Source organism: Vidua macroura, chromosome 29, assembly GCF_024509145.1.
Source record: "Vidua macroura isolate BioBank_ID:100142 chromosome 29, ASM2450914v1, whole genome shotgun sequence".
NCBI classification, from domain to species: Eukaryota; Metazoa; Chordata; class Aves; order Passeriformes; family Viduidae; genus Vidua; species Vidua macroura.
In genome coordinates, this window is record NC_071599.1 from 3023312 (window position 1) to 3046586 (window position 23275).

At 67.8% G+C, this 23275-nt stretch overlaps 3 protein-coding genes across 6 annotated transcripts; all 3 read left to right on the top strand.

The window, feature by feature from the left end:
• Window positions 1–752: 752 nt before the first annotated feature.
• EFNA3 (ephrin A3) lies at window positions 753–10123 on the top strand. 2 transcript variants are annotated; one of them, XM_054001194.1, is made up of 5 exons: window positions 753–947; window positions 7999–8288; window positions 8892–8957; window positions 9118–9195; window positions 9331–10123. In XM_054001194.1, exons 1-5 carry the CDS (start codon window positions 835–837, stop codon window positions 9450–9452), a joined length of 669 nt encoding a protein of 222 aa, XP_053857169.1. In that variant the 5' UTR covers window positions 753–834; the 3' UTR covers window positions 9453–10123. The 2 variants fall into 2 exon arrangements, with proteins under 2 accessions (XP_053857169.1, XP_053857170.1); XM_054001195.1 differs by lacking the exon at window positions 9118–9195.
• A 4523-nt stretch (window positions 10124–14646) lies between these two features.
• Window positions 14647–17767, top strand: EFNA1 (ephrin A1). Its single transcript, XM_054001205.1, has 5 exons — window positions 14647–14758; window positions 15962–16257; window positions 16343–16408; window positions 16672–16722; window positions 17004–17767. Exons 1-5 carry the CDS (start codon window positions 14658–14660, stop codon window positions 17120–17122), a joined length of 633 nt encoding a protein of 210 aa, XP_053857180.1. The 5' UTR covers window positions 14647–14657; the 3' UTR covers window positions 17123–17767.
• Window positions 17768–18774: 1007 nt separating this feature from the next.
• Window positions 18775–21597, top strand: SLC50A1 (solute carrier family 50 member 1). 3 transcript variants are annotated; one of them, XM_054001200.1, is made up of 6 exons: window positions 18775–18899; window positions 19665–19742; window positions 19843–19966; window positions 20040–20198; window positions 20264–20383; window positions 21191–21597. In XM_054001200.1, exons 1-6 carry the CDS (start codon window positions 18835–18837, stop codon window positions 21290–21292), a joined length of 648 nt encoding a protein of 215 aa, XP_053857175.1. In that variant the 5' UTR covers window positions 18775–18834; the 3' UTR covers window positions 21293–21597. The 3 variants fall into 3 exon arrangements, with proteins under 3 accessions (XP_053857175.1, XP_053857176.1, XP_053857177.1); XM_054001201.1 differs by having other exon boundaries at window positions 20040–20269; XM_054001202.1 differs by lacking the exon at window positions 20264–20383.
• The last annotated feature ends 1678 nt before the right edge of the window (window positions 21598–23275 follow it).

The window sequence follows — 23275 nt, forward strand, 5'->3', positions numbered from 1 at the left end:
GGAGCTGGCACTCAGCTCAATCCCCACAGCCAGGGGAGCACCCACAGCCCCCCGTGGCTCCCCGCAGGGATCTCCACCCCACAAACCCTTGGGGTGTGGGAAGAACAAGGGCCTGGCCATGTGGGTGGGCACTTGGCCAGGTGCTGGCTCCTGAGGGAGGTCAGGGCAGGCAGCAGAGCCTGGCACTGTGTGTTCCTCGGTAGCCAGGCTGTCCTGCTACACGGGCACACTCCCTCCCACCCACTCCTGTGCCTCCAGGGTGGCCAAACCCCTCTGTGAGTACATGTGACCCCCATGGCACTGGCAGCAGCACCGTGAGGACCCTCTGGGGCCCTGAGCCCCCACCCACGGCTCCCTCAGCAGCAGAGACCCACAGGAGCTGCTGCCCCAAGGCCCAGAGCTCCCAGCCAGAGCGACCCCAATCGCGGGGGGCCCTGGCTCTGATGCCCCCAGCTGTGGGTGTCCCAGGGAGATCCCAGTGGCACCTGATCCCGCAGGGACAGGCAGGGGTGGGCGCACCCCCAGGGGTCCCGGTGAGACCCCGATGGCAGCAGGACCTCACACAGGTAACACTCATGGGGCTCCTGGTGAGATTCCGGCGGCACCTGATCCTCCTGGGACCTGGCCGCGGTGTCTCCACCGCGGGGACCCGCAGCCCGAGTCTGGTGCCGGTGCCGGGGCGGGCCCGGGGTGGCGGCGGGAGCGCGCGCGGGGGCGCGGCGGCGGCGGGCGCGCGCGGGGCGGAGCTGGGCGCCGGGGCCGCGGGGCGCGGGCGGCTCGGGCTCGGTTCTCCCTCCATTCCCCGGGATCGCGGCGGGCTCGGGCGGCGGCAGGATGGCGGCTGGGCTCCTGCCCCTGCTCCCGCTGCTGCTGCTGCTACCGGGCCGGGGGCCGCCGGGGGCCCTGGGCAACCGGCACGCCGTGCACTGGAACAGCTCCAACCCGCAGTGAGTGCGGGCGGGGGCGCCGGGACCCGCACCGGGAGGCGGGGGGGGCGGGTAGGGGGGGTGGGGGAGGTGTCCCCGGGGCCGCGCGGGGTGGGGGCACCGTCAGGAAGGACGCGGCGGCGACACGGCGGGGATCGCGCTGAAGGATGCGCTGGGGGCGGCGGGCGACACCGGGACTGCGGGACCCCCGGTGCCGGTCTCCCCGCGGCGCCCTCGTGCGGGCGGGGCCGCTGGTCCCCGGCTGCCGGTGCCCCCGGTGCCCCTCGCCCTGCCCGTGAAGTCGGGGATCGCTGCGGCGGGAGGGGGACAGCCGCCCGGCCGGTTCGTGTCCCCGTGGCCGCGCTGCCGGGCGGGGCTCGGCGGCTCCCGGTGCGGGCGCGACGGGGTCGTGGGCACTGGGGGAAAAGCCCCCCCCGCCAGCGCTGACGCACCGGGGGCAGCGGGGAGAGTCTGGATCCCCCAGGCATCCATCTCCCGGTGCGCCGGGTTGGGCAGGGGTCCCGCTCCCCCCGCCAGTCGCGCCCCCCGCATGTCTGGGTGCGGGAGCGGCACCGGCGGCGCGGCGGAGGCGGGGGGGGGGGGGGGGCCCGACAGGTACCTGCCGCCCCCCACCGTCTTTGCCCGGCAGCAGTGGCACCCCCAGGGCGGCAGCGGTGGCTCCGGGGCTGCGGGGACAGTGCGGGGTGAGAGCGGAGGGTGGGAGCGGCCACCGGGAGCGGAGCAGTCGGGGGTCGGTGGCCTTGGCCGCTCAGCCCCTCCCTCACACCCTGCGCCGGGGCTGCCTCTGCCCTCGCCGGCGCACCCACAGCTGGGAGCCGACGTGGATGGGGACGGTGTGGGCTGGACCCTCTCGGGAAATGGGGGCTGCGCGCCTGTGGTGTGTCCGTGGACCCCTCCACGGGGATCTGCGCCTGCTGCCATCGCCCACCTCTCCGTCCCTCGCTGGTGCGAGTGCCCAGGGGTGTGGCGGGGACATGCATGCAGCCAGAGCATCCTCTGGTGCCCGTCGGTGCAGGGGCTCTCCTGGGCTCCCCCCATCCCACACCCCTTTTGTGCAGGGTGGGAGCAGCCCCGGCAGCCCCCTCCCCTGCCATTGAGATTGTGTCGCCAGGCGGAAGCTCGGGCCCCATAAATCGTGCGTGTGTGCGACGTGCCGAGGCGCAGCACAATGCCGAGGTGTCGCCGCGCTCGGCATCCCCCTGCGCCCCCCCTGCTCTGCCCGGACCCCCTTCACGCCCAGCCTCGTCCCCACACCGTGACATCGCCGCGACGCTGGCGGGCGGGCCACCCCCACCCTTGTCTCCCCGTGACTCCCCCACCCCATCACCGCCGTGACCTGCCGCTGCCCCGGCGCCTCTCGAGGGACAGGGCGGAGGGGGGGTGGCTGGCAGTGCCCGGGCCGTGCCAAGCCGGGGGTGTCGCAGCCAGATGCCCGCACCCCCCGCACAGGCGTGTCTGGCGCGGCCAAGAGCGTCCGGCTCAGGGCATGGGCGGCGCGGTGGGGGCGGCTGCGGCAGAGCCGTGTCCCAGGGACTCCGGGGCTGATATTTATTGTTAAGGCAGTGCGGCAGCTCGGACGCAATTATAGCCGCACGGCAAAGTGTCTGGATTAGATAAATTATGGGGGGAATTAGGCTCCCTGGGCCGCAGCCTGCAAATCCCAGCAACCCTGCTGCAAGTGGAGCCATAAACAAGCCCAGCGCGGCCCTGCGGGGCTCTCCGGGGAGGAGGGGGTTGCTGGCTGTGGCTGCTCCTTGGCCACGAATTTATTGTGGCTCCTGCCATGCTACCCTGGGCACCCCTGTTGCTGCCCTCAGCGGGACGACAGGATGAGGGGCAACGCAGGGAGCGGCCCGATGGTGCCTCGGGAAGGAAGCAGGGGGCTGGTGGCAGTTCAGCCCCTTTGGCCGTGCAAGGAAGGGCTGAGGGTGCCAGGAGGCCAGGAAGGGTCCCAAGCAGGCAGAGCACCCCTCATGCCATGGGTTTGGGGTGTGTTGGCAAAGCCCAGGGAAGGTGTGAAGGAGGGGTCCTCAAACCCTGCTCCTGCTCAGCCTGGTTGTTGGTCCAGCTGTGCATTCCATCCGTCCCATCACCTCCCCTGGTGGCAGCCAGCAAGCCCTGGGGGTGTGGGATGACCCTTGACTCATCCCTGCCCTCCACTCCCCAGTCCTGCCAGGAATAGGCCTGGTGGCATGGGACAAAGGTGCAGGACAGCCATGTCCACCCAGCACTAACTTTTTTGGGGCCTGTGACCCATTGAGCAGGGTCAGGGGTTCCTGGAGTGTCCCCAGACAAGCTGGGCCCTGGCATGCTGGAGGCTCTCTCCCTGCTGCGTGTCCCAGATGCCAAGATGGGGACAGCAATTTGTCCCTGTTCATGGACACAGACATGGCCAGCACTCCTGACACTGCTGCACCCCAAAGCAGGTTGGGGTGTACCACACTGTGCCACTGACTGATTTGGGACCTGAGGAGGCTCATACTGGGGGCGTTGGGTGCCATGGAGGGGGCAGAGCGGGGGGTGCTGTGACACAGGGGTACAGGGGGTGCCTGGCTGTGGTGTGGGGTCAGAGCCCACCTGTGTGCAGGGAGGTTGTGGCACCTGGTGCAGGCACACGGCTCGTGCAGCTCCCCCCAGCACTGGCACTGCCACCACGCTCACCTCTTCAAGGTGGCTTTTATCTGGCCCAGGCTGTGTTGCAGGCAGCGAGGGCTGGAGTGGGCCCTGGAGAGGCCTGGAGTGGGCTCTGGAAAGCCCCAGTGCAGAGCTGGGGAGTATCTCACACAGGAGAGGAGCCACATCCCTGCAGAGCAGGTCTGGAGGGGCCCAGGCTCCTCTGCAGCAGCCAAACCCCAACACCAGGGCTGTGCCTGGCCAGATCCCCCCACCCCATCCACCGGCACCCGCAGGGCTGAGGAGGAGTCACCCACAGCAGGAGGGAGCGGCGGCTCTGGGGGCATCCAGGAGGAGATGCTGCGGCGTGCGGGGCAGCTGTGCCCAAGCAGGGACAGTTCCGTGCCCACTTGTGGAGCTGAATGTAGGGACAGTGCCAACAACACCCCCTTTGGCATCCCTAGGCTGCCTGGGGGGCTCGGCCAGCCCCCACCCCATGCCTCTGCCCTCCAGGCTGGGCACCCAGAAGCCACAGAAACCCTGCCATCCCCGGGCGCTCGTCACAGGAGCGGGTGCCCATGGGCAGAGCGCGCCGTGCCCCGTGAGTCACGGCGCTGGGCGGCACCGAGCCCCGGCAGCACGGACGGCGTTCCCGTGGGAGAAGCGGCCGCGGTGTCGGGGTGCAACAGGGCCGGGGCCACCTGCTCCTGCCCGGGCTCGTAATTGAGTCACCGGTTGCAGATTGATGGTTTAATTAAAACCCAATTAGAAACCTCATTGATCTTGTTAGCAACACGGGAAGGGGCCGGCTTTAGCCGGGATTACAGGGATTGTGTGGCCGTCGATAGTGATTGGGGGGGGGCACCTGTAGGGTGCTGCTGGGGTCCCGGCGTGCTTGGGGAGGGCTCTGCCTGTCCCGCCGCTGCTGCCCGCCGGCACCCCGCTCCCTCCACGTGGGGATCAGCCCTCGCCTCCCCCCCCTCGGAGCCCCAATTCCCCACGCAGGGAGGTGGCCCCGGGGACACCGTGTGCCGGCGATGCCGTTAGCGCCCGCGCCTTGCGGCTGCGCCAGGCGAGGCCGGGGCGGGGGGGGCTGTGCTGTGGCTCGGTGCCACCCGCGTGCGTGGGCCGCGTCGCAGGCGCTGTCTGCCGAGCCAGCGCGCGTGTGCGTGGCCGTCTGGGCGCCGTGACTGTGCAGCGCTGGCTGCGTGGGGAGGGCTGGCACGGGGCGGCGGGGGGGGGGGGGGGCGCGCTGAGCCGCCCCGTCTCCCCCGAGGCGCAGCGGTGGGTGCGGGAGGACGGTCGGTCTGTCTGTCCCTCCGTCCGTTGGGGTGGAGCGGCCACAGTGGTCGATGCGCCTTTGCCTCTCGCTGTGGTGCGGGGTGACGGGAAGGGGACTCGTAAATCAATGGCACTGTTTTGTTCCCCGGGTGATGGATGGGCCCCGGATGCGCCAAAAGGACGAAGCTACTGGAGCCAAACAAAGAGCCCGGCTGTGCCGGGGGCTGTCCGGTGCTGGGGGGCACCGCATCGAGGACACAGCACACTGCCCTGCTCCTCGCCGCTGGCACCACCAATGTGGGGTGCTGAGCCCAGCTCTGGCCCTGCTGCCCTCCAGGCCTCTCCGGCACCATGGCAGCGAGTCTCTGTAGTGTGGGGGTCCGGACAGGGGTCTGGTCCCGCCGTGCCACTGCTGCCAGGGCGTGCTGCAGTGCACCAGGCGCTCCCCAGCAGTGTGGGAGCCAGCGTGCGGCACGCAGCCCGGATTTATGGCAGCAGATGGGAGCGGAGCGGCCGCCCGGCCCACCGGTGGCTGCGGCGTGCCAGGTAGCCAGGGTGCCATCAGGGTGCCACCAATGTCCCTCCGGTGCGGGGCCGGTGGGCACCGAGCCTGGGGCCGGTGCTGCCGGGGGACATCCATCTGCCCAGCGTGACAGGCTGCTGGAAGATACCACTGCCTCACCAAGCCCTGCTCTACAAACGCAGTCGTGCAGAAGTGATGCTGCCCGTTCTCCTCCCGCACTTAACCCTTCGGGCACTGCCAGAGCCCACCATGCCCACCGGCCATGCCATAGCTGCCAGAGTCTGGGCTATCAGGGGTCCATACCAGCCCAGGTTGCTGGTGCTTCCTGATAGCTGTGGAGCTGGCAGGACCAGGCAGCCCGTGCCTGCTCTGGGATGGGTGCTGGTGAGAAAAGAGGCAGAGTCCCTCTCTCAGAGTGTCTGTTCCTGCCCTTCCACCCCAAACCAAGGCCCACGGGCTTCCTGGATGGTGCTGTCAGCAGATCTTGGAGCACTTGGGCTCATTGCACTGAGGAGGCTGCTGGATTTGGGGGTATCTAGAGTTGCTGCTCTGCAGGGACTGTGCAGGAGCCAAGCATGGCAGGGACACAGTGTTGTGGCCAAAGCTGCTACTGGGGTCGCCTGGATGTGCCTCGGGCTGTGGTGGCCCTGTGGCTCTCCCCATATGGGGCCATTCCCCAGCCCCTCCCAGCTTATGATGATGCCTGTGGGCTCCTGGCATGCCGTGGCAGCTGGCAATGCCCGTGGGAGTCACTACCATGGGGCCCTTGCCACACCACCTGGGGCTCCTGCACCCTGCCAGGGGTGCTGCTGTCCCCCAGCCCAGGGGACATTTTGGTGCCTCGTTAGTGAGGCTGTTTATCAGCAGCCACGCTTCTTAATGAGCTGTGGCTTAACGAGCCCCAGCCTGGGGTCCCAAGGGACGGTGCCTCAGCACTGGGTGCCACAGGGGAGTGGGGGGGGGGGCGTAACGGTCCCCAGCACCCCGTGACAGAGTGTCACTTGTGACACTTCTCCTGGTCCCTGTGTCCCATGGCACAGCCACAGCCCGGCTGCGGGGAGCCCCAGCTGCGGGTGCCCGCCCCGGTGTGGGGCAGCTGGTATTGGGGTACGCCGGCGTCCCAGCTCTGCGTCCCGCGTGGAGTTAATTGCAATTTTCTCCTTGGGGCCATTTCTTTAATAACAAGCCTTTTTCTCCCCCCGCCCCCCTTCCCACCACATCAAAGGGGGAAGATGAAAGGTCCCGGCGCCCGCTCAGCAAGGGTGGCTGCCTCAGCACCTTCCCGGCGGAGCAGTTGCCGGCGGGTGCCGGGCTGGGCTGCGGAATAGCGGCTGCGCAGCGAGGGAGGGGCCGCGTGGGGCTGCGCTCCCTGTCCCACGAGTGATGAGTTCTGCCTCCAGCCCCCCGCCCTGCCCCCGTTGCCCCCCCAGTGCCGGAGGCGGCGTTTCTTCTCCCCCGCCTTTGCCGCCCGACACCGGGTCCCGCTACGGTTCTGTCTCCGCCGCTCGGCTCGGGGTGCCGCGGGCGCTGGCGGAGTGCCGGGGCTCCTCGGAGAGCGCCGGGGGCGATGGTGCAGGGTGGGGCGTCTGCACGCGCAGCCCTGCCCGCTGCCTGCCCAGCCCTGCCGGGGAGACCCGGGAACCGCTCGGCTCCGGGAGGGGCGGCGGCGCCCCCCGCCCAAGGCCAAGGGGACCCGGAGCGGTGCTTTGGGGGCTCACGGTCTGGGCTTTGCCCTGGGAGGTGGGAAAAGGGCCGTGATCCAGAGCGATGCGCCGGGAGCTGCAGCTCTCCAGGGGAGCTGCACGGCCGCGTGTGCCGGGATGCTGCTGCCCGTGTCCCGCGGGATGCGGGCCAGCGCGGCAGCGCGGTCCGGTCAGGGCCCGGTGCCGCCGCGGCGGCTCGGTGCCGAGCCAGCGCCGGGTGGTAATTAATTGGCAGGAGCAGCGGGTCAGAGCGGCGGCGAGGATTACCGCGGCCGGGATTTCCGTCGGGCGCGGATTAGGAGCCGGCGGAGCCTCTCCTGAGTGGATCTGAGGGGATTGCTGCTCCTAATCAATGTAAATGAGGCTCCCCCAGGGCCACCCTTTACGGCATTAACGAACTAACGGGATTAGCCAGAGCAGGGTGAGAAATCCTGGCTCCGAGCTGCGGCGCGTGCCAGGGCCGTGGTGGGCGGCAGCGCTGGGTCGGCTCCGGGCTGCTGGAAATGGGGAATGCCGGGGAATTCCGGGGAATTCCGGGGTCCCCCGCGCACCCACGGGCTGTGTCCCGTGGAGACCCTGGTGCCTGTGGGACCCTGATGCCCTTCTGGCTCTGTCTGTCCATTGTCTCCTCTTTGAGGCTGTCTCGTATGTCCGTGCTCTTGCCCGTCCCACCTGTGCGTGTGGCTTGACACCTGTCCCCAGCAGCGCCTGTCCCCCACCCCCCGGTCCACCCGTGCCCTCCAGGGCGGGGATTCTGCTCCACTCGTGAGGCTCGGGCTGTGCAGGGGTCCCACGGTGTCGGGTGCTTCACACAGGGGTTGATCAGGGGGAATCACTGCTCCCACAGTTCCAACCTTCGCTGCAACCTCGTCCAGCCTCTGGGGAGGTGCAGGGCGTGTCCCTGACCTCCCATCCCTTCTTTCCCTTGCAGCCTGCGGCGGGAGGGCTACACGGTGCAGGTGAATGTCAACGACTACCTGGACATCTACTGCCCGCACTACAACGCCTCGGTGCCCGAGCACCGGCTGGAGCAGTACGTGCTCTACATGGTGAACGCGGAGGGGTACCGCACCTGCAACACCAGCCAGGGCTTCAAGCGCTGGGAGTGCAACCGGCCCCACGCGCCCCACAGCCCCATCAAGTTCTCGGAGAAGTTCCAGCGCTACAGCGCCTTCTCACTGGGCTACGAGTTCCGTGCGGGGCAGGAGTACTACTACATATGTACGTGGGGCGAGGGGCGGGACCCCCACACAGCCCCCAAGCCCCACTCGGGTCCCACCCCAGCTGGGTCCCCTCAGGTCCCACCCCAGCTGGACCCCTCTGCATCCCCCGCGGCTGGTTCCCCTGCACCCCCAAAACTGGGCAGCTGTTTCCCCTCTAAGAGTGGGAGCCTGGAGCTCTGGGAGGGGTTGAAGGAGCAAGGGGGTGGAGGGGAGGGGGTTTACATGATGCAGGGAACAGATAGGGGTGTGGGGAAAGATGGGAAGAAGGTTGGGGGTGTGGATGGGGGTGCCAGTGCATGATGGGGTGCTGGGGGATGATGACATAGGATGCAGGATCAGGGTTCAGGGGCTGCTGCTGCAGGATTGCAGCATTGGTGCCAGATACTGGTGCCGGGTTGGGATGCTGGAGCTGATGGTTCAGGCCTGGGGTGCTGGTACAGGATATTGGTGCAGGATTTGGGGTGCTGCTGCATTCCCCCAGCCCAGAGCACACCCCTGGGCAGTACCAGACCCCTCTCTGTCCAGACCCACCAAGCCTCGGGGTGCCCCGGGGTTGGGATCCCTGCCACGGAGCCCCTCTCAGCACACTCTCGCCTTGCAGCCACGCCGACACACAACCACCGCCGGGCCTGCCTGAAGATGAAGGTGTTTGTCTGCTGCGCCTCCAGTAAGTACCCCCGTGCCCATCCCGGGGGCTGTGGGCGAGCAGGGGCGGCGAGGCTGGCCGGTGGGTCCCCCGTCCCTCCTGAGGGGGGGGTGGTGCGTGGGGGCTGCGGTGCAGGACATCCAGGGAGCGTGACCCCCCCGTCCCCTCTCTCCCTCCACAGCGTCGCACTCCGGGGAGAAGCTGGCGCCCACCCTGCCCCAGTTCACCCTGCGGCCCGAGGTGAAGATCGAGGACCTGGGTGAGTCGGGCAGAGCCCCCGGCCCCGCAGCGCCGTGCCCCCGCCCCCGCCGCCGCCCCTGGGGCAGCCCCAGCTACGGGGTGGGGGTTCAGGGCCGCCCTGCTGCCCTCCTCATCCTCTCGCTCCTCCCCACAGAAAACTTCAACCCGGAGATGCCGAAGCTGGAGAAGAGCATCAGCGGCACCAGCCCCAAGCGGGAACACTTGCCCCTGGCCGTGGCCGCCGCGCTCTTCCTCATGACGCTGCTGGCCTCGTAGCTCCCGGCGCCCGCGGGGGCCCGGCCAGCGCCGCTCTGCCGAGTGCGGCCCCCTCGACCTGCTGCCCTTCGTGAGAGCCAGCGGGGAAGCACCGCGAGCCCACCACCCCCTGCCCGGAGAGCCGCCTGCGGAGCTGCCCCGCGGGGCAGGGATCACGGCGCGCACCGATCCGGCTGGACTCGCCGCCCATCCCGCCAGCAGGGATGCGGCTGGGAGCGCCGCGCCTCCCGCCGACACCATCCCGGGGAGCGCGGGGTGCCGCCCGCAGCCCCCCCGGTGCCCCGTGGCCGCCCCGTGGCTGGGGGGCAGCGCCAGGCCCGATGAGAGCAGGGACCCCCGGGGCCGGGCAGTCTGTACATACCCATATAGATCTATACATACTGTACAGAGAGCGACTACAGAGATATATCTATACTGTACCATAGGCAGCGGCGCCGGCCCCGGGCTGGCTTGTACATAGTCGAACGTGTTGGATTTTCCTCGTCTTCCGTGAAGACCCGACCTATGCAAACGCACAGACACTTTTTGGGGAAAAACAAAACAAAACAAACAAACAAACAAACAAAAAAAAACCATTCTCGATCTTTTTTTCAAGTGCTTTGGCTGGTGATTTTCATATTCTGCTCTTAGTCTATTAAAAAAAAAAAAAAATAAAAGGATAAAAAAAGGGATCCCTGTCACGGTGGCGTGCAGCACTTCCAGCCCTCGGAGGGGTCCCGGGGGGCTCCGGCTCGGACAGGCATTCAGGAGAGGGCTGACCTCCACCGTGCCACCCGCCTTGCCAGGCACAACAGCTCCAGCCAGGGGCTCGGTTCCGCTGGCAGGGGGCTGCAGGGCGCTCCCCACCGCTGGCTCTGCTCCCGCAGCGCCGGCGGGGAGCGGCTGGCAGGGACGCGGTGCTTCCCCCAGGAACGTGGCGTGGACAGCAGGAGCGCTTGAAGGTAAGGGCAGCGCGGGGGCCCTTGGCACGCAGCCCCGGGGGTGCTGGGGTGGCGTTTGGGAGCAGGAGAGCCTTCCTTGCCATCCTCACCAGCTGCACAGAATGAACAGACATGGGGTGCTGGCAACGCCATGGGAACTCCGGCATCGCCCCTCCGGCGCGTCTGGCTCTGCCGGGCATGCCGGCTCCTGCCTGTTCTGGGGGGATCTGGCACACGCTGGCGGCTCCTGCGGGGTGGGGGACGCCGTCATCTCCCCCCCCCCAGCGCCTCCAACCAAGAGGATGTGGCGGCTGGATTATGCCTGGAGGTGGGATTGCATCTAAAGGGGGGTGTTGCTGGGGGACCCAGACTCCCACAGCCCCCACAGACACAGTGGAGCAGTCGTGGGCTCCTGACTCTGCGCTCTGCGGGGCTGGGGAGGGGGCAGTGCCCCCAGGGAGAGGGCAGCAAGGGATGAGGGGCTGCGAGGGCCCCACTCCCGGTGTGGCTTCGTGGGGAAGGGGGTCCTCACAGCCCCAGAGAGCAGGGCAGCCACTCTCCCCCACCCAGCAGGCGCTGCCGGGCGGTGGCTGGGTGTCCCGCCGGCCCGGGCTTGTCCGGGAAGAGCCGACGAACCCGTCAGACGGGTCCTGGGAGCCCTCCCAGCAGGCGCCGGGTTCCCCACGTCCCCCCCGCGCTCCGGCAGGCCTGGCCCGACATGGGGCTGAGGTCCCTGCCCTGGACCCCCTCCCGGGGTCCTGAGGTGCCACTGGCAGCTGTCTGCTGGCCCAGGGCAGGGTGGGCACAGTGTGGGTGGGGCAGCACCGCCGCCACTGCCAAGGGCCATATCCAGCCAGGTGCTGGTTGCCAGGGACTGGCCAAAGCACCTGTCCCAGTGTGGTGCCATGCTGGTGGCACGTGGCACAGTGAGCCTGACACAGCTTGGGTGGCCAGTGCCCTGGGGGGGTGTGAGAGCCGGAGTCATTGCCCTGGCACGGAGAGCTCTGCCTGCAGGATCCCTCCTGCCACTTGCCTCGACCCTGGCACCGCTTCTTGTGCATGCGTGGCACCACCGGTGGCTCGGTGGGCACCTGGCTCGGGTCTGCTCCGTGCTCTAGGGCTGAGCACAGCAGGACAGACCCCAGGAGTCTTCTGGGGTGCTGCTAGAGGGGATACCCAAGCCCAGCTGCCCCAAATCAAGTGGGGGGCCATTGTTGGGACCCCAGTGCTGATGTTTGGGTGCCCCTTGGGTACTTTGGGGTTTCACAGCCTCGGCAGCAGATCCAGGCAGGGGGATGTGTGCCAGGAGCAGCTGTGTGGCACGAGGCTCTGCCTCGCCTCGGGGCAGCTCCCCTGCCCAGTGTGGGCTCTCTGGCCAAAGGCATGAGGTCCTGGCACAGCTGGACAGCCCTGGGGCTGCGGCTCTGCCCCCACCGGGCTGGCATCAGGCCATGCCTACCTGCCATGCCTACCTGCCAGGCTGCACGCAGCTGGCACTGCGTCACCGCGGCCTTCGCTCCCGGCCACAAACTGGACGGCTCCTCTTCCTCCCCCAGCCCTGTGCGGGTGACGTCAGCCCAGCCAGGGGCCGGGGCACTCCCGGGTGTCCCCAGCCAACAAACCACAAACACTGTCACGAGTTCGGCGGCCTCTGGCCAACCCTACCTGCCCCACACGGAGCAGCAGCGATGTTTACAGCCTGAAACGGCTTCACCTTTGTCCCTCCATCATGGGCACCAATCCCAGCCCGTTGTCACCTGCTCCCAGGTGCCGTGGCCATGACCGTGTGCACCACGTGCGCGCCTTCACTGGCAGCCCCAGTGCCACTGTGGGTGGGCACCCACCCTGCCCAGGTGCTGCCCACCCTGTGCCCCGGGCGGGAGGTAATGGGGCACCTCTAGCCCCAGTTTTTGTCCCAGACTGTCCCCAGAGGGGGATATGGGCTTGTCTTTCCAGTCCTGGTCCTCCACCAGTGCTCTGGGCCAGGCATGGTGGTGGCACTGGGTCTCGGTGTGTCCATGAGGCCTCACTCCCAGCCCCTTCCCTGTGACCTGGTGGCCTGCTGGGGCCACGGCACACGGGACAGGGGAGCCCCTCGGCCAGTGGCGCTGGGTACCACATCCCAGTGCCACAGGGTGGATCCAGCGTGGTGTCCCAGGAGGCTCATTATCCCCCTGGCAGGCCCAGCACAAGGCTCAAACACCAGGGGCTGCCCAGCCCTCTCCCGGTCAGTGCTCCCTGCCTTGGTTTCCCCAGGCACAGTCTGTCCCTTACGTGGAGGGGGCAGTACCAGGGTGCTGCCAGGACCATGGGATTGGTGCTGCACCCATCCCCGTGGCCTGCACGTGCCGTGCTCCAGCTCTGGGATCCCAGCGGTGTTCCCAGGAGGTGCTGCCCTGTACAAGCCACGGCAGCGCCGGCATCCCGGGAACAGAGGCCTGGCACTGTCATTAGGGATGATGTCAGGCCTGGCCACAAGCAGGGAGGATGAGAGCAAAGCAGCCTCCCTGGGAGCGAGGGTGTGGGGAGAGAGGCTGGGATGCAGGAGGGATGTGGGTGGGATGTGGGGCGCCCAGCCCCACAGCCTGGGCCCGTAGGATGCCGTGGCTGCGGGAGCCACGGCCGCTCTCAGGTTGCCGTGCCGGCGCCTGCCGGAGCCCCTGCCGCGTGCCAGGGGAGCGCTCCGCGCCCGCTGCGGCGCAGGGCATGCAACATTACCCACAATCAATGGATCATTATGGAATAAACAAGAGGAAAGTTGTTTTGCAAATGCGGCTGAGTTATCGCTTCACAACACGCGGCGAAGCGTCGCGCGCCGGCCGGGACACGGATGGATCCGTGTCAGAGCAAATGGGAGCCGACAGCCAGGCACCGCGCTCCCGCCAGGCAGTGGCAGCGTGCCTGCTGTGCCCACCCTGGCTCTGCACCTACAGACCCCTGTTCTGCACCTACAGACCCCTGTTCTGCACCTACAGTCCCCCAGCGTGCACCCATAGCCCTGTCCTGCACCCACAGCTCTCCCTGCTGCACCTACAGCCCTTCATCTTGCACCTACAGACTCCTGTTCTGCACCTACAGACCCTGTTCTGCACCCACTGTTCTCCCTCCCGCACCTACAGACCCCTGTCCTGAATGCACAGACCCCTGTTCTGCACCCACAGCCCCCCATCCTGCACCTACAGCCCCCACTCCTGCACCTACAGCCCCCATTCCTGCACCTACAGACCTGTGTTCTGCACCTACAGTCCCCCAGCGTGCACCCATAGCCCTGTCCTGCACCCACAGCTCTCCCTTCACCTACAGCCCTTCATGCTGCATCTACAGACTCCTGTTCTGCACCTACAGCTCTCCATCCTGTACCCACAGCCCCCCAGTCTGCACCTACAGCCCCCCAGTCTGCACCTACAGCTCTCCATCCTGCACCCACAGCGCCCTGTCCTGCACCCACAGCCCCCCATCCTGCACCCACAGCCCCCCAGTCTGCATGTACAGCCCCGTCCTACACGCACAGCCCCCCATCCTGCACCTACAGCTCTCCCTCCTGCACCCAGAGCTCTTCCTCCTGCACCCACAGCCCCATCCTGCATGTGCAACCCTCCATCCTGCACCCACGGCCCTCCATCCTGCAGCCACAGCTCCCATCCTGCACCCAGAGCCCCCCATCCTGCACCCAGAGCCCCCCATCCTGCACCCGCAGCCCCCCAGTGTGCACGCACAGCGCCCAGTGTGTGTGTGGAGCCTGTGGGGGGCTCGTAGGGTGTGGGTCACTCGTGGGGGGGTTGCCCTGCTCAGTGCCGGTCCTGTGGGGGGATGGGGGGGGTGTGTGTGGAGGTGGGGTGCTCCTGGAGCGCAGGGTGAGGCTGTGGTGCTGTGTCGGGGGGTGCTCGTCGCTCTGAGGGGAGTGTGTCCCCTTCCCGGTGCCGTTCCCGGTGGCGGGGGGCGGGGGTTTGCGTCCCCCTGCCCGGTCCCGGTGCGGGAGGGGGGGCTGTGTTTGTGTCCAGGTTAGCGCCGGTCTCGGTAGGGGCGGTTTGCGTCCCCTGCCCGCTGCCGGTCCCGGTGTCCGGGAGTGCGCGTCCCCGCCGGTGCCGGTCTCGGTGTGGGGGTGGTTTCCGTCCCCCCGATCGATACCGGTGGGGGTGTGTCGTGTGTGTGCCGTGCCCCCCCGCCTCGTCCCGTGTGTTGTTGTGCGAGCGCGGGGCGGCGGCGGGGGCGGGGCGGCGGCGGGGCCGTACTTAAGGCGGGGGCGGGCGAGGGGCCGCCCGTGGAGCGCAGCACCCGCGGAGCGATGGGGCGGCCGGGGGTGCCCCTGGCCCTGCTGGGGCTAGGGCTGTGCTGGGCTGCGGCGGCCGAGCGGCACACGGTGTTCTGGAACAGCTCCAACCCCCGGTGAGTGACCCCCGCCTCCCACCGGGACCCCCCCCCCCCCCCACCGCAAACACGCACCGAGACCGGCACCGGCCGCCCCGAGGGCGCGGGCGGCGCCGCGCCGCTCCCCGGCGGCCTTTGTGCGGGGCGGGCGGCGGGACGAGGTGGCGGGGCCGGTGCGGGGCCGTGCGGGGGGCGGCGGGGCCGGTCCAGGTGCGCCCGGGGGGGCCTTTCCGTTCCCAGGGCCGTGCGAAGGGGCCGCTTCCTTCCCGCGGGGGGGGGCGCGGCGCCAGCCCCGGCGCCGGCCCCGGGGACCGTGTTGACAAACACGGGGCAGGATGTGCGGGGGGGGTAGACCTGGATCGGGGCCCCCCGCTCACCGGCCGCCGGGGCTGCGGGGTGACCCCGTGTCAAGCAACAGCCCTGCAGGCTCTAGGGGTCCCCCCCGCCCGCAGCCGTGACCCCCCCGGTTGTTGCGGTGCCCCCCCAGGGCATGGGCTCTCTCAGGCTCTAGGAGTGTCCCTCTTGGCTTTCGGGGAGCCCCCCCCCCTTCACTCTCCAGCCCCCCAGGTTGTGGGGCTGCCCCACACTCAGGCGCCCGTGGGGAGATGTGGGGCCTCCCCTCCTTCCCTGGGCTAAGTCACTCCCTCCCCAGCTTGTGGGGGTTTTCCCCCTGCCCAGGCCGTGCCCCCCCCCACGGGTGTAGGACTCCCCCAGAATGTAGGGCTGTGTCGTCCCGGAGGTTTTTGGGTGGCTGTGCCCTCTCGAGGCCATCACAGCCGGCGAGGTGGGGACCCCGTGGAGGCCCCCGGCGTGCCCCCCCCGGGTGGGGTGTGGGGCGCAGCTGGAGCCGGGCTGGCTGCCCCACGGCGAGCGCCGCGACGCCTCCTGCTCCGGCAGCGCTGGGCCGGGCAGGGTGCGGGCAGGGTGCGCGTCCCAGCGGGTCCCCTCCCTGCTCCCCGGCTCTTGGGAAGCGCTGGGAAGTGGGGTGCGCTCAGCACTCGCTGCCGGGGGGGCCGAGCCGGAGGGAGAGTGAAGGGGGGGTTGCCCTTCCAAAGCTATTCCAGGTGCTGCAAGACTCAGCACGGCGAGGGGTGGACACAGGGGTGCCCCCGCCCAGCGCTGCCGCGGCCGGGGTGCTGCCCCCCCTGGCTGTGGGGGATTTGGGGGTGCAAGTAAGGCCCCAAACACAGAGCTGACCCCCCCGCCCCCCGCCTGCCGCAGGTTTCTGTGGAGTGACTACACGGTGGAGGTTCGTCTCAATGACTACCTGGACATCATCTGCCCCCATTACGAGGAGGGCAGCGTGGACCCCCGGGCCATGGAGCGCTACACCCTGTACCTGGTGGAGCTCGAGGAGTACCAGGCGTGCAAGCCCCGCTCCAAGGAGCAGATCCGCTGGGAATGCGACAAGCCCAGCGCCCTGCACGGCCCCGAGAAGTTCTCCGAGAAGTTCCAGCGCTTCACTCCCTTCACGCTGGGCAAGGAGTTCAGGGAGGGACACAGCTACTACTACATCTGTGAGTGCTGGGGGGCTCCGAGGTGCTGCGGGGACTCGCCAGCGGGCTCCCCCCACCCCTTCCTAACCTGCTTCTCCCTTCACAGCCAAGCCCATCCACCACCACGGTGAAGCCTGCCTGAAACTGAAGGTGACGGTGACAGGCAAAGGCAGTGAGTATCACCACCCCCTCAGGGCCCCCCCAGCGTCCCGCTCGCGGCGCCGGTGCCCAGCGTGGCCTTGGCCACGCTGAGTCACGGCCTGGCCGTGGCCCCTGGCCAGCCCGGGGTGTGGGCACGCGCAGCTTGGCCGGGAAGGTGTTGGTGGGGGCGGGGGAAGAAGGGGGGGGACGACCCACAGTGAAAGAGGATTTTGGGATTTTGGGGGGGGGTTGGGGTGCTGCCTTCCCTGGCGTGACCCCCTGTTTGCTCCGCAGCTCCGGCACCGCCTGCCCCGGCCTCGACGCAGAAGGGGAGGATCCAGGCAGGTGTGTTGGGGGCTGTGGGTTGGGGCTGAGCCAACTTCCCTTCTGGGGAGACGGGGTGTTCTTGGGGGCACCAGGAGGTGGGTGGGGGGCACTGGCCTGAACACAGCCGCCCAGGGGTTTGCTGGGGGCACTGGGGCTCATCTGCCCCTTCTGGGGGGCTCTGGAGCTGGCTGAGGTACCAAGGCTGGCGGCAGCCCTCTGCAGGGGTGATGTGCTGCTGGCTTGGGGTGCAGCTTGTCTTCGGGGGTTGCTGACGGCTCCTCTCTTTTTTGCCCCTGCAGACGATGCGGCCGCACACGTGCTGAGGAGCGTGGGGCAGAACTCGGCCATGCGCAGCAGCAGCCGCCCCTTCACCTTCATCAGCCTCCTCCTGCCCCTCCTGGTGCCGCAGGGGCTCTGAGCTGCCCCTCGTGCCCGGACCCACCGAGGCTGTGGCCACTGGGGACCCCCGTGGTCCCCGCACATCTGCCCCGGGTGCCCTGCCCTGTGCACATCTGGGCAAGGAAAGGATTTGTCAGTATTATGGGGCTGGAGGGCCCAAAGCCATTGGAGCAGCTGGAGCCTTCAGGCTTCCCTGGCCCTTCCAGGATGGTCCTGGCAGCCAGAGGCCGAGCGGGAGCCTGGGGCTGGAGGGGCTGAGGTGCCCCAAACTGGAGAGGGGCAGGGGGCTGGCACCCCTGCCCCGCAGCTGAGCTCGCCCACCACCCTCGGGGCTTTCCCCGCGGTGGGCTGGAACTGGAATGTGTCCTGCAGGCGGGGACGTGGGGGTGGCCAGGTGACGCTGGTGCAGGGGGCCACTTACCGCCCCGATGTCAGTAGCCAGGGAGCACAGACAGGCCGGAGATGCCCCGCAGCCAGGGGAGCGGGGTTATAAGAAACATCCCACTCCTCACTGTGCTGCACCCCTACCCCGTCCTTCATCCCCTGGCCCTTCCCCATCCCTCCCCTCCGCTGGGTGCCGGAGGGGCCCCCCCAGCACCCCCTTTGTACAGCTTTTGACACGGGACTTTTTATACCATTGTCGGGAATAAATAACCAAAACCATGCTGAGCGCCTGAGACCTCCCCCACCCTCCTGGGCCAAGGCCCTCCTGGCCCCTGTGGGGGGTTGGGCTGGTTAATTAATTAATTGGCTGGTGTTTGCACGGGGCTGTTAAGTGGCAAAGTGCCACAGTGGCTGGCACTGTCCCCGGCTTTATCTGGGGACACAAAGGCCTCCCCTGAGGGTAGGGACCCCTCCCCCTGCACTGCAGTGAGCTTCCAGGTGGGGGGCAGCGGCTCCTGGGACAAACCCCGCTGGAATGCGACAGATCCCGTGGGATGGGTCTGATAAATCTCCCTGCTGGTCGGGAGGGGCCTGAGCCAGAGCCCCCCCGGGGCTGGGCAGGGGACGCAGCCTGGCTGCACCCCAGGGACCCCCACGGGGTGACCCCGGGGATGTGGGACCCCCTGAGGGTGAGAGCCGCTGTGGGTGCAGGGGGCTGGGATCACAGGGATCTGAGGCCCCTGGGACCCGCAGGGAGCGAGGGTCCTGGGGAGGTGAGATCTGGGGGCTCAGGGATGCGTGACACCCGAATGGGGGGCACCCTAGAGATGGAGGGTCGCGGAGAGGGGGTCACAGGGATGAGTGACCCCCAGGATGTGTGGGGGCAGCCTGGGACAGTGGGGTCACAGGGAAGTGAGGGTCCCAGGATCCTGGGGAATTGTTGTCACAGGGAAGTGTGACTCCTGCCGGGGAGGGGGCAGCTGGGGTCACAGCGCTGTGTGACCCCCGGGCTGTGCAATCTGGACCATGGGCTTCACCCTGGGGCTGCCCAGGGACCCCCCCAAACCTGAAGTGGGGCGCTCAATCCACGACACCTTGGGGGTGCTCCCCCCCCCTTCCTCACCGCACCCCCCCCCCCCCCCCCCACAAACCGTCCCCGGTGCCCTCCCCGGTGCCGCCCGGGTGCCCGCGGGGCGGTCACGGTGGTGCAGCCGGCGCTGCTCCCCCCGCTCGGAGCCGGATCCCCGCCGCCCCTCCCCGGTAGTGCGTCCCGCCCCGCCCCGCTCCGCTCCGCCGCGGGCAGCCCCGGCCCCGCCGCGCCGCCGCCGCCGCTGCCCGGTGTCCGGCATGGTCCTGTCGGTGCTCGCCGGCGTCTGCCTGGCCGCCACCCTCGCCATGTTCGCCACCGGCCTGTGAGCGATCGGCGGCGGCCCCGGGCGGGGGCGGGGGCGATGCGGAACGCACCGGGGCCAGCTCGGGGGTGCAGCGAGGGCCGGGGGGCGTTGGGAGGACCCCAGGGCTGGTTTTGGGGTGCAGTGGGGGCCTTGGGGAGGGGGATTTGTGGTTGCAGCGGGGCCCATGGGGGATGAGGGTGCGATCAGGACGCCAGGGCTGGTTTTGGGGTGCAGTGGGGGCCTTGGGGAGGGGGATTTGTGGTTGCAGCGGGGCCCATGGGGGATGAGGGTGCGATCAGGACGCCAGGGCTGGTTTTGGGGTGCAGTGTGGGGGCCTGGCGGGAGGGTTAGGGGTGCAATAGTGAAGGCACCAGAGGCATTTTGGGGGCTGCAGTGGAGGCCGTGAAGGGACACTTGGGGGTAAAATAGGGAAGGTGTTAAGGCCAGTTTGGGGTGCAGTGGAGAGGGCAGTAGGGGGGTGTAATGGGGGCCAGTTTGGGGGTGCAGTGGGAGCCATCGGGGGGTGTAATGGGGAGGGCACCGGGGCCAGTTTGGGGGTGCAGTGGGAGCCATCGGGGGGTGTAATGGGGAGGTTACCGGGGCCAGTTTGGGGGTGCAGTGGGCCATGGATGGCTGCTGCAGAGGGATTGGGGGTGGTGCTGAGTCCCGTTTGGGGGGTGCAGGGGGAGGAGAGCAGGGGGGTGCAGTGCCTGCTGGCTGCAGAGACTGGAGCCCCCCCACCCCAGCACTGCCAGGCACCCAGGAGGCCGCTGCCCTCCCCAGGTCTGACCTGCGCCAGATGCTGGCGACCAAAAGTGTGGAGAACATCCAGTTCCTGCCCTTCCTCACCACTGATGCCAAGTACAGCAGGGTCGGGTGCTGGGGAGGAGGGTCATACACATTTGAGGGGCAGGGAGGATCCCCCAGGCTGAAGCCAAGTGCCTGTGCCATATCCCTGCAGCAACCTGAGCTGGTTGGGCTACGGCTGCCTGAAGGGGGACGGGACAGTGATCACCGTCAACGCCATCGGGGCAGCCCTGCAGACCCTCTACATCCTGGTGTATCTCTACTACAGCCCTGCCAAGGTGGGGCAGGGGCCTGGGGCGATGGGGAGGATGGGGGACCCTCACCCTGACGTCCCCCTGCTGTCCCTCCCAGCGCCCCGTGCTGCTTCAGGTCCTGCTGCTCCTGGCTGTGGTGGTCACTGGCTACGGCTACTTCACCATCCTGGTTGACACGGGGACGCGCCTGGCGCACCTGGGGCTCTTCTGCAGCGTCTTCACCATCAGCATGTACCTCTCTCCGCTGGCTGACCTGGTGTGTGGGGCTTGGCAGAGCTGGGGCTTGCCAGCCTGGGCCCTGCCTGACGTTTGCTCCTGCAGGCCAAGGTTGTCCGGAGCAAGTCGACGCGGTGCCTGTCCTTTCCCCTGACCGTCACCACCCTTGTGGCCTCCAGCAGCTGGACGCTCTATGGCCTGCAGCTCCATGATCCCTACATCACAGTGGGTTGGGGTGGTGGAATGCCAAGGGGTGGTGCCATCCCATCCCACTCTATCCCATCTCATCATATCCACCATATCCCAAACCATCCAACTCCATTGCATCCCATCCCCATCCCCTCCCACCCTTCTCCATCCCATCCCATTCTGTTCTGTCCCTCTCCTGCCCCGTCTCACCCCATCCCATTCCCATCTCACCCCACTCCATCCCCATTCCACCCCTATCCCATCCTTACCCCGTTGCCATCCCATCCCATCTTATCCCATCCCAGCCTATCCTATCCTTCCCCACCCCATCCCCACCCCACTGCCATCCCATTCCACTCTATCCCATCCCATTCCACTCTATCCCATCCCAGCCTATCCTATCCTTCCCCACCCCATCCCCACCCCACTGCCATCCCATTCCACTCTATCCCATCCCATTCCACTCTATCCCATCCCAGCCTATCCTATCCTTCCCCACCCCATCCCCATCCCCACCACCATCCCATTCCACTCTATCCCATCCCAGCCTATCCTATCCTTCCCCACCCCATCCCCATCCCCACCGCCATCCCATTCCACTCTATCCCATCCCATTCCACTCTATCCCATCCCATCCCACCCCATTCCCCTCTCGTGGCTCAGCTGAGCACTTGGCTCGGCGCCGGCCCCGTTCAGCACCGCGTGTGTCACCCAGCCAAGGGTGACAAGGCTCAGTGTGATGACTATTGATTTTAATTAATTGGCTGGGATGGGGCCAATAAACCTCCCCCGGCACCGCAGGGGGGAGGGGTACATCCACTGTCCCCCCGTGTCCTCCCGCAGGTCCCCAACGTGCCAGGGATCCTCACCAGCCTCGTGCGGTTCTGGCTCTTCCAGCGGTACCGGCCAGAGCAGGGCAAGCCCTACAGCCCCCTGCCTGCCTGAGGGGTCCCCAGGAGCACCCCAGCTCTGAGCCCCGAGTGCCACCTCGGCCACTCCCAGTGGGACATCGGGAAGGACCTCCTGCCTCCAGCCCTGCATCCTTCAGCCAAGGCCCTGGAGCTCTCAGCGAATCCTTTGGGGTGCCGTTAGCCCCCCAAACCCCAGGGTGGGAGGATAGTTTTCCATGCCCGTGGCCCTGCCTGGCACCAGGATTTTGAAGGGCAGGGCTTTTGAGTGGCTTCCAGGGGTCCAGGTGTCACTTTTGTATGGATTCAAGTGCCTTTTAATAAATCAGAGACTTCCCAGTGCCTGCTTCTTGTACCTCCCTCCTGCTGCAGGGGAGGGTGCAGCTCTTGGCCCTGCAGCTGCTTTGGGAGCTCCTTGTGGCCAACCAGGGGGCTGCTTATGGCCATATAGGGGCTACTTGTGGGGAGAGCTCATTCTGGCACACCCTGGGCTCTGGCAAACCCTCGGCAGGCATCAGCCCTGGTGTTGGGGCCACGAGGGGACCCCAGGGAAGCCAGCACTGCTCTGAGCCCCCTGAGGGACCCTCCCATCACAGTGTGGGGGTAAAAGTCTGTGGAATTGACGTGGCAGGGCCTGGGAATCGATGGGAATCCTTGCTAAACCCCCGTGGATCGAGCGGGCCTGGATCAAGCATCGATGCTCTGTCAATTAACCAATTAACAGCGATCTGGAATGAAGATAAGGAGCCAGTGCCTCCGCGGAGGGACCAAATCACACAGCAGACCCCGGAGCCTTGCAGAAAGAGACCCCCACCCCATGCAGGACCCCCCCCCAGGACCGAGGAGCCTCATCCCACACTCCAGCCAGATGGCACCGTTGGGATGAAGGATGCTGGCAGGAGCTGTGCCTCTGCTGCCTGTGCACGCCTCACACACAGCCTGGAAAAATCCACATAAAGGGACAGAGCTGAGCGCGGTGCCAAGGGAAGGAGGACGAGCTCCCGGCGTGCTCTGTCTTGCCCCTGTGGAGCCGGGGCTCCCCGTGCCTGCTCCCGGCACTTGGCCCAGCAGGGAGGAGCCCCCCAGCCTCGGGAAAAAGCTCCCAGCCTGGCCCCACAGCCTCGGGAAAGGGCAGCTTTCTCCACGGCCACACCTCGGCTGCCAACCGGTCGCTCCGGCTGGCCCGTGCCGGCAGCGGCTGTGACGTGGCCCCTCGTGCCAGGCCGGAGGCAGCTCCCGGATCCTTCCACGCAGGGAGGAGCTGCCACACGGGCTGGGAGCAGCTCCTGATGGCCACGACTGGAGGCTCTGGATGGCCCTGAGTAGCCCCATGGATGACCATAGGTAGCCCCTCGAAGGCCACGAGCAGAGGCTCTGGATTGCCACGAGGAGCCTGCGCAGGGTCACGGGTAGCTCACAGATGGCTGTGAGTAGCCCCTAGGTGGCCACAAGTAGCCCCTGGCGGTCCTGAGTAGCTCACAGAGGACTGTCAGTAGCCCCTGGATGGCCATGTGTAGCCCCTGGATGGCCACAAGGAGCTCGCTGGCTGGCTGTCAGTAGCCCCTGGATGGCCACAAAGAGCTCCCTGGCTGGCTGTCGTAGCCCCTGAGGGCCACGAGTAGCCCGGGATGGGGCAGGATTTTCATGAGTAGCCCGCAGGGTCACGAGCAGCCCCTGCATGACCACAAGTAGCCACTGGATAGATACACGTAGCCCCTTTGAACGATCACGAGGAGCCCTTAGCTGGCTGTGAGTAGCCCCCTGATGACCCTGAGTAGCCCACAGAAGGCTGCCAGTAGCCCCCAGAGCACTGCTGTCCTCATGCTGTGGTCCTGACCCCGCCAAGGCCCCAGGTGGCCAAATCCAGGGCAATGTCACCCCACAACCAGCGTGTGCCAGCGAGTGCTGGCAGCTTCCCTCTCTGCTCCCACCAGCCTTTGCTGCTCAGGAAACAGCTAATTAGCTGCTCCTGCTAATTAACCCGAGTCCTCCCTCCCGCTCCCAACTGCTCCTTTCTGCA

Bases quoted from the DNA above. Each gene is read 5' to 3' on its own strand.
- EFNA3 (XM_054001194.1), top strand. From the start codon at position 835: ATGGCGGCTGGGCTCCTGCCCCTGCTCCCGCTGCTGCTGCTGCTACCG. The intron at 8,958-9,117 runs GTAAGTACCCCC...CTCCCTCCACAG, and splicing joins GTTTGTCTGCTGCGCCTCCA to CGTCGCACTCCGGGGAGAAG. The intron at 9,196-9,330 runs GTGAGTCGGGCA...TCCTCCCCACAG, and splicing joins GGTGAAGATCGAGGACCTGG to AAAACTTCAACCCGGAGATG.
- EFNA1 (XM_054001205.1), top strand. From the start codon at position 14,658: ATGGGGCGGCCGGGGGTGCCCCTGGCCCTGCTGGGGCTAGGGCTGTGC. The intron at 14,759-15,961 runs GTGAGTGACCCC...CGCCTGCCGCAG, and splicing joins TGGAACAGCTCCAACCCCCG to GTTTCTGTGGAGTGACTACA. The intron at 16,409-16,671 runs GTGAGTATCACC...TTTGCTCCGCAG, and splicing joins GACGGTGACAGGCAAAGGCA to CTCCGGCACCGCCTGCCCCG.
- SLC50A1 (XM_054001200.1), top strand. From the start codon at position 18,835: ATGGTCCTGTCGGTGCTCGCCGGCGTCTGCCTGGCCGCCACCCTCGCC. The intron at 20,199-20,263 runs GTGTGTGGGGCT...TTGCTCCTGCAG, and splicing joins TCTCTCCGCTGGCTGACCTG to GCCAAGGTTGTCCGGAGCAA. The intron at 20,384-21,190 runs GTGGGTTGGGGT...GTCCTCCCGCAG, and splicing joins TCCATGATCCCTACATCACA to GTCCCCAACGTGCCAGGGAT.